General features: G+C 50.0%; 1 protein-coding gene across 1 annotated transcript; it reads right to left on the bottom strand.

The window, feature by feature from the left end:
* Positions 1–875: 875 nt before the first annotated feature.
* LOC125548535 lies at positions 876–2,493 on the bottom strand. Its single transcript, XM_048712115.1, has 2 exons — positions 1,580–2,493; positions 876–1,402 (listed from the first exon to the last, which is right to left on the bottom strand). The coding sequence occupies exons 1-2, from the start codon at positions 2,195–2,197 to the stop codon at positions 1,334–1,336; spliced, it is 687 nt and encodes a 228-aa protein (XP_048568072.1). The 5' UTR covers positions 2,198–2,493; the 3' UTR covers positions 876–1,333.
* Positions 2,494–9,256: the final 6,763 nt, after the last annotated feature.

The following is a 9,256-nucleotide window of genomic DNA, read 5'->3' as shown; positions in this document are numbered from 1 at the left end:
TTCAAATCATCATATGGTCATATTAACCATTTTTTAGGGTGGCATATTATCACCCATGATCACAGAAGATCTGGGATCGGCCCCGAAACAGCAAACAGTAAACTCGATTGAGCACCAGTATCCCATTTCTTCTCAACTAAAAGCAAGGACATTGTGACGCTGATCAATCACAATCACACATGGGCACGGGCTTCGACGGCGGTTGTACTCCACTAGTACTGCTACTGCTCCCTCAATATGCCGCGTTGTTTGAATCTGATGTGGGTCAGTGGGTGCTTGAAATTATAACTTTGAATGCTTGATCGTGTGACCCAGCACGTGCCATGCTCAACAAGTAGCAGTAGTACGTCCTCTCAGGCTCTGCTGGTAGACTTTCATTTCGACGTTTTCTCTCTCGATATAACACGAGCTTTGTGACAGTAATTTCTTTTTTTCTTCTGACACTCGACCTTTGTCGCAGTAAACAGAGTTCCAAACTGCCAATGGTACCTGACAAGCAAACCCCTACCCGCCTGCCACTGTTCTACTTCTGGGCTTCTGGCTTCCTCTTGCGCGAAAGCTGTTTGTACGAAAATTACTAATGGTAACAAGTTAGTTACTACATGACTGTTGGGAGGCACGAGTGAAAAATCTACTCTACTACAACCGGAGTGCTCCTTTTGGAGCTTCACACAATGATAATGTCACATAATGGCTGTCCCACGTTAACCCCAAACGAACAGGTGGCGGGGTCCAAGCACCCCAAAACCACCCAACCACCGCCCTCGCCGCTACGAGCACGACACAGACGCGCCCGACCCGAAGCCAAGCACGTACGGCTATATACCTATACCTACGGCCTTCAACGAACACGCAGATCAGACGGACAAAACCCATCGAGTAGGGAAAAAATAGATATATAGGCTAGCTGTGAGCAAAAGAACGGCTAAAAGCAAGCAACATACTGCGAAAAGGCACAGCTCGTGCTGCACTGTGGTTGATGACGACGACGAAACCATGCAACCCGGGCAGCGGAGAGAGATCGAGTACGATGGCAGATTACACGAAGCATGGCGATCTAGATGGATTAGGAGTAGTAGATTACAAGACACGACCACAGACCCTACAACTATACATGAGAGAGAGAATAAAGCAGCGCTGCTTAGATTTGAAAGCAGGAAATCAATGTTAAAAGACGCGACATCGCAAGTACAATACCTGTCAACTCAGCTAAACCTAGTTTACTACTCCATACATTTTGTTGTTGTTGCTGGTGACCCCAACCCAAAGCGTGGGCAGAAGAAGAGAATGGCAGAGCTCACCGGCCTGCCGGATATGGTAGCGGGTTGCCTGCTTACTGGTCATCGGGGACCCGGTAGGCGTCGGCGGTGATCTCGGTCAGCCATAGCCCCGGGAACAGCGACTGCACGAGACAATTGGTAGTAGTAGTGTTTCTGTTAGCTGGATCATCAGTACTGCTATTATTATACTAGTCTGAGACGAAAAGCGTATAGATAGAGGGCAATGGTAAAATAGGAGGTTTCTTGGCCTTAATTAGGTAATTAGAGGGGTGAGGGGTAGTATGGGGAATCGGCCTTACATCGAGCTGCCGCTGCACGACCCGCGCCCGCTTCCGGGGCCGCCGCCGCGGACGGGCGCCGGTGAGGGCGTAAACGTCCTCCTCGATCTCCTCCGCATCCAGCGCCACAGCGAACGGACCGCGCATGCCGTCGTGCCGCGCCATGGCCGCCGGGGTCGTCGACCACGGCGTCGCGGACGATGCGGCGCCCGTGCTGCCGCGGCCTGATGGACGACGCTTTCGCTCCCTCAGCGTCCACGGCATGCTGGCGGCCACAACCGCGGCGGCGTCCTGCGGTGGCGGAGGAAGCGGCGCTGCCGGAGGCTCGGGCTCCGGCGACCGCTGGGGCGTCGCCGGGGGCAGCCGAAGGCGGTCGGCGGCTTCATGGACGTGGCCCATGAGCTTAGCCCGGAGATCTTCCAGCCCGTCGTCGTAAGGTCCCTCGTCTACGGCGTCGGCACCACCGCGTCGGTGGGACGTCGAGGAGCGGCGCCGATCGCGGATGGCTCCGGCCCCCCCGGAGACCGACGACAGGGAAGGCACGCAGTGGCCACGAGGCGGTTGTGGTGGACCCCACGGCTTCAGGCGGTGCGGCTGCGTGGCCGGCGTCTTCGCCGTCGGATCCGCGGTGGCCGCCATGGTCGTGGCGCGCGGTCCGGCGCAGGGACGCGCGCAGGCACGGTCGGCTCTGAGGGGAGGTCCTGCCGGGCCGCCGGCGAGGCGGCGGAGGAGACAAGCAAGATACGGGAAGGGTGGTAGGCGAGGGGGAGATAGAGAAAGCGAGGGAGGTGGAGTCTGCGTCGCGCTTTGTTACGGGGGCAAACTACGGCTGCGACGGGTGGTGCGGTGCGTGCGAGCGGGGTAGCTCGGGCAATTCGCGAGGTAGGGGTAGGACGTAGGACACGCGCGCCGGGAGGTCGGGCCGCGTGGGTCGAACCTCGAACGAGTATCAGATCACACCTGACCCTATTTCGTCCACCAGACAGAACCAGCGGTGCCTCGCGAGGGATCACGACGGAGCCGTCCGCAAGTGGACGTCGCCGGTGGCGCAGGTAGAGGCGTGTTTGGTCTTGGGGATAAAAACTTGATGATGGGACATCATCAAATTCCTGGCCTCAAGAATTGTAGTATGCTCCCCCACGAGTAGAGTAAAATGTACAAAATCATCGTATTAGCGTCATAACTCTTGTAAAACCACCATTTTACAAACTGTGACGCTTCGCATCGCAGCGAAAAATTGACAGTGGCAAAAATCACTGATTTGTTTTCCGAGAGCGTTTTGTCGTGGTCGATCACTCGCGGGCCGACAGCGGTGACGGTGAGGCACTAACGGCCGTTAACGATCTTACTTTTTTTCGCGCGGGACGAAGCAGCTGGGCTGGGCTGGGCGGTTTGCGTTCGGTCGATGGCTGGGGTGGGCTGGGGGCGTTCGGTCGTTTTTGTTTACTGGGCTGCTGGGTCGGGCTCTGCTCCTTCGTTTTTCCTAAAAAAAAAATCACACAGCAGTAGTTCGATCGATTCAGTGTGCCCGTTCGGTTTCTCCCGAACACCTCAATCTCCACACACACAGTGCATTGGTTTCTCCCGAACACCTCAATCTCCACACACACAGTGCATTCACATTCACCATCCTTGTACAGATAACCACCACTCTCCATCGCCTCTCCATCCAACTCCCTCCTTCCCATCCAAAAAACCTCCATCGCGCCATGGCATTTGGCCTCGTATGGGACAAGGCGCTGCAGAAGATCTTCGACGACGGCACCAAGCTCTCCTACGAGCGCGAGGTGAGCACCCGGTACACCAGCGTTGAAATCCTGAAGAACCATGCGCGCACAGTGAGGGCAGCTACCAACCATGAAGAGTACGCCCCAATTGCCAGACCTCCACCGCCCGCTGATCGAGAACTTGGTCTGGGCAACGAGGAAGGTGAGGGATTCCCCGGATCCATACCAGAGGGCACACCGGTACATTATAACGCCCCTAGTGTCATGCTACAGTGACCTCATACTAATAATGACATGTCATCAAGTTTAACTAAGCCAAATTGCCACTTGATAAAAATCAGAGTCAAATTCAAAATTCAAATTTAAAGTGAGAATTTAAATTCACAAACACGGTTGGAAAATAGTTCACCATTTAACAAATATTCCAAAACAAATAATGTTCAGGAAAACAACATCACTTGTTTACTCTTTTGGGCTCTAACAATCAATCAGTGTCAAATCAAAATTATTAAATGCTTTTCCTCATTTATGAAAATACAGACTATTTCAAATATCTCCCAAACTTTTTGTGGTAGTGACTAATATTGCTATGTAAATTATGGGCCAAGTTTCATATTTTACATAAGTCAATAGCTATTAAAAATAAATACAAAACAGGAGAAATAAAAGAAAACAGAAAAGGAATTAAAGAAAAAGGGAAAAGGCTCATGTCCACAGGGCCAAGTGCACAGTGCCGGCCCATCCCAGCAAGGGGTCTTCCCCTTCCCCCTATTCACCATGGCGCGGTGGACGCCATCGGCGCGTCCGCAACATGGATCTGCCACGCGGCAGCCATCTAGAGGCCCCGACGCTCCTTAAGGCCCGCATTGACCCCTCCCTTGCAACCGTAGCTCCACCATCTTCGCCCTCGCCTCGATCCCTTCTCCCCGCACTTGGCCGAACGCAGCCACCGTCATGCGCCGCTCGATCTCGCGGCCACCGGCGCCCCCGCGCCCGGGTACCTTGTCTGGGAGGTGCGTCGGCCATCGCCTCTTCTTCCTCGACAATCGGTTGAAGCCGGGGCACTCTGTAGCGAAGGAATCAGACCCTTCTTCTTCCTTGGCCGTAGCTTCATCTCCGGCGAACTCCAGCGTCGTCGATCTTCCCCAAGCCTGCCGCCTTCCTCGTACTAAACCACAGTGAGAACACGCTCCCCCTCGTCTCGTTTGCTTCGCTCCTCGTGCCCCCTAGCCTCTTCCCCGCCGTAGCCGTAGCTCACCGCCGTCGTTCACCTCGCCACCGCAGCCATAGCCGGCCAAGCTCATGCCCGAGCCTTGCGTCATGCTCAACACCTCCCTAGGAAGCGAACGCACCAACCGGCGCTTGTTCCCGTGCTTCGGCCTCTGCCACGGCTCGTCGCATGCGCCTTTTACGGCAGCCCCAGCTCCACCCAGTAGCCCCAATCGACGCGGCAAGCTCTCCCCGTTCGAACGCAAGTCCCAACGCGCGAAATGGTGGACCGTAGCAGATTTTCGGCCGGTTCCGGCGTAGAACCGCCACGGGAGATGCTCGCAGGAGCTACTCCGGCGGCGCCACTTACCTGGCGCTTTGTGGGCTCCATCCTGGGTCACTGCGGGTGGCCCTGATGGGTCCCGTTGACCACGTTGACTTAGTCAGCGTGTTGACTAGACTGGGTGCAGTCACTAACGAGTAGGCCCCACCACTAATTTAACTATCTACAAATTAAATTAATTAGTTTAACTTAATTAGACACTGACATGTGGCCCCTAGTGGCTAATTAACCTAATTAGTTAAAATTAAACTCTGTTAATCAATTCAGTTACAGACATGTGGGACCCAACGGTCACTGAACCAGCTGGGTTGACTGCCGACGTCATCTTGACATACTGCTAACACAATAAAGTTATTTTTGAATTAATAATAATTTTAGAAAATGTTTAAAACTTTAAAAAATCATATAAAATAATCTATAAGTTAGATGAAAATAAGTTATATACGAAAGTTGCTTAGAAAAATATAACGAATCCGAATATGCAACCCATTCATCTGTCACATGCCTCTAACATGATGAACATGGATCCTTCCCCTCCGATTCATCTGTCCTAAAATTGCCAAACGCAGGGAAAACATTCCCAGATGTTTTCCTGCTTCGTCTGTAACGTGTAGCATTGCATTAGGTCACCCCTAGCAGTGCATATTGCCATGTCATGCATCATGATGCATTTGATTGCTTTATATTTATATTTTCTTCCCCCTCTTCTCTCTGGTAGACACCAAGACCGACGCTGCTCTCGTGTACGACTACACCCCTGACGTTTAGCCACTTGCAGCAGAGCTTCTAGGCAAGCAAAACCCCCTTAACCATTCCTATATCACCCATTTCCTTCTCTCTCTTGCTTGCATTAGAGTTTGCTACTGTATTCGATCGATCCTATTATGATGCACAACCTGATTTTGTAACCTGCTATTGTTACATACTTGCTTATCATATATGCTTAGTATAGGTTGGTTAGTGATCCACCAGTGACCCCTCATCTTGTCCCTGTTGCCTCGCTTGATGATCAATGAGTCAATCAATGTGATCGACGTCCAGAGCCCGACACATCACCTCACACCCCCTTAGTTGTATGAATCTGTAGGGCTACTATCGAGTGCCAAGGGTGTTACCTCGTATAACACTTCTGATGAGATCTTTGTAGTGTTCTACGGAGGGTGATTCCTCATTCACCACTCCTGATAATGACTCTATCGTGCAACACCTCAAGTTTGAACCCTCGAGGGTGATTCCTCAAAGTTCACTTTGACGATTACATCAAGTGGAATCCATCGAGGGTGATTCCTCAGATTCCCCCTTGGTGTTATGGACACACAGTTACTTTGAATTTACCCTAGAATCATGCTGAAGTTAGGTTGGCCCCGAGGGGCACCCACGAGAGAAATGTGAAGTCGGGTTGACCCTGAGGGTACCCGCTAGTGATGTGCAGTCGGTTTGACCTGGAGGGTACCCACGAGATAACTACGCGGCACGATCGGGCATTCTTAGCCCTTGCTGTAAGTCTGTGAGACAGGGCGACGAGACCACAAATCATGGATCATTGATCGTCTCCGCGCGCTCCCAAGACACTAACGGGTTTGGATATGTGATCTCATGAGGACTCTGGCCTTTTCGCACTAACCACCACGCGGGAATAAGTATGGGCACTCAGCATCGTACGATTCTCCGAAAGCTCTTCGGACATGAGCGATTGAGCGGCACGTGCCTGGGTGATCCGTGTAAGCACCTGCTTTGTATAAAGAGGTAGCCAGGACTGATCCCATCCGTCCGCGCAACACGCAGGAGTGCAAAGGGCGATGGGACCAAGACCCATGAGCACTTAGGATGTAGACCGGCGTGCTGACCTCTCTTTTGAGCCTAGGTAGGACTATGGCGTGTCGATCAGTCGAGCCCGGGTATGACCCAAGGAAGTGTGTTCGGGCGAAGTTAATCGAGCGTGTTGGGTAGGTTGGTGCACCCCTGCAGGGAAGTTAACCTATTCGAATAGCAGTGTCCACGTTAACGGACGCTCGGAGTTGTATCCCGATCTATACAACTAGAACTGGATACTAGAAACATGAGATGGATACGATGGCTCCAGGATTGCTTTCTCGTAGGGAGTCGAGGAAGGATCACTCTGGGCGTTAATATAATATACTTGCTACTTATATTATGTCAATCTGCACTCTTCTAATGTTGGAAGATGCTTCAAGATGTTAGTCTTCGATAGGCTAGGCTTTCCCTTCTCTTCTGGCATTTCTGCACTTCAGTCCAAAGATATAGCCCCATTCCTTTGATACCTATGCATAATTAGTATAGATCTAATGTAAGTCTTGCGAGTACTTTGGATAAGTACTCACGGTTGCTTTGTGATACGTCTCCAACGTATCTATAATTTTTGATTGTTCCATGCTATTATATTATTTGTTTTGGATGTTTTATATGCATTAATATGCTATTTTATATTATTATTGGGACTAACCTATTAACCTAGAGCCTAGTGCCAGTTTCTGTTTTTTCCTTGTTTTTTAGTTTCGCGGAAATGGAATATCAAACGGAGTCCAAACGGAATGAAACCTTCGCGATGATTTTTCTTGGACCAGAAGACAACCAGGAGACTTGGAGATGAAGTAGGAGGAGCCATGAGGCGGCCACAAGGACGGAGGGCGCACCCGGGGGGGGGGGGGGGGTAGGGCGCCCCCACCCTTGTGCCCCCCCGTGATTCTCAAATATCTCCAAACCACTAGGGGGAGCCACGAAAACACTTTTGCACCACCGCAACCTTCTGTACCCGTGAGATCCCATCTAGGGACCTTTTCCGGCACCCTGCCGGAGGGGGATTCGATCACAGAGGGCTTCTACATCAACTCTATTGCCCTTCTGATGAAGCATGAGTAGTTTACCACAGACCTACGAGTCCATAGCTAGTAGCTACATGACTTCTTCTCTCTCTTTGATTCTCAATACCATGTTCTCCTTGATGTTCTTGGAGATCTATTTGATGTAATACTCTTTTGCGGTGTGTTTGCCGAGATCCAATGAATTGTAGATTTATGATCATCTTATGTATGAATATTATTTGAATCTTATCTGAATTCTTTTACGCATGATTTGATATCTTTGCAATTCTCTTCGAACTATCGGTTTGGTTTGGCCAACTAGATTGGTTTTTCTTGCAATGGGAGAAGTGCTTAGCTTTGGGTTCAATCTTGTGGTGTCCTTTCCCAGTGACAGTAGGGGCAGCAAGGCACGTATTGTATTGTTGCCATCGAGGATAAAAAGATGGGGTTTTCATCATATTGCTTGAGTTAATTCCTCTACATCATGTCATCTTACTTAATGCGTTACTCCGTTCTTTATGAACTTAATACTCTAGATGCATGTTGGATAGCGGTCGATGTGTGGAGTAGTAGTAGTAGATGCAGAATCGTTTCGGGGTACTTGACACGGACATGATGCCTATATTCATGATCACTGCCTTAAATATCGTCATAACTTTGCGCTTTTCTATCGATTGCTCGGTAGTAATTTGTTCACCCACCATATTGAAGGAAATATGCCCTAGAGGCAATAATAAAGTTTATATTTATATTTCCTTATATCATGATAAATGTTTATTATTCATGCTAGAATTGTATTAACCAGAAACTTCATACATGTGTGGATACATAGAAAAAACATAGTGTCCATAGTAAGCCTCTACTAGACTAGCTCGTTAATCAAACATGGTTAAGTTTCCTATCCATTTCTACATAGTTCTCGAACTCGTAGGGTCCGCACGCTTAACGTTCGATGACGATTTTGTATTATATGAGTTATGTGATTTGGTGAACGAATGTTGTTTGGAGTCCTGGATGAGATCACGGAGATGAAGAGGAGTCTCAAAATGGTCGAGAGGTAAAGATTCATATATAGGACGATGATATTCGGACACCGAAAGTGTTTCGGGGCATACCGGGTACATATCAGAGTAGCGGGGGGTTACCGGAACCCCCAGGCGGAATAATGAGCCTTATGGGCCATAGGAGGGAAGCACACCAGCCCAAAAGGGGTGGTGCGCCCCCTTAAGTAAGGAGGCCGAATAGGAGAAGGAGGTGGGGGTTCGCCCCCCTTTCCTTCCTACCCCTCACTTCCCTTTCCCCCCTTCCGGTAAAAGGAAAGGGGGAGGCCAAATTGGACTAGGGGCCCAAGTACGATTCCTCCTACTTGGGCGCCCCCTTGGTTGCCTCTCCTCTCCTCTGACACGTCTCCAACATATATATAATTTTTTATTGTTCCATGTTGTTATATTATCAATCTTCGATGTTTTATAATCATTTTATATCATTTTTTGGTACTAACCTATTGACATAGTGCCAAGTGCAAGTTGCTGTTTTTTGCATGTTTTTTACGTCGCATAAAATCAATACCAAACGGAGTACAAATGCAGCGGAACTT

The sequence above is a fragment of the Triticum urartu genome, chromosome 3 (genome assembly GCF_003073215.2).
Source record: "Triticum urartu cultivar G1812 chromosome 3, Tu2.1, whole genome shotgun sequence".
NCBI classification, from domain to species: domain Eukaryota; kingdom Viridiplantae; phylum Streptophyta; class Magnoliopsida; order Poales; family Poaceae; genus Triticum; species Triticum urartu.
Note: the sequence above shows the minus strand (reverse complement) of the source record. Positions and strands in the feature narration are given on the sequence as shown.

What these genes read in the sequence shown, in the direction of transcription:
- LOC125548535 (XM_048712115.1), bottom strand. Translation starts at nt 2,197, where the DNA reads ATGGCGGCCACCGCGGATCCGACGGCGAAGACGCCGGCCACGCAGCCG. An exon ending in TCGTGCAGCGGCAGCTCGAT is followed by an intron (nt 1,403 to 1,579) that starts GTAAGGCCGATT and finishes TGTCTCGTGCAG; the next exon opens with TCGCTGTTCCCGGGGCTATG.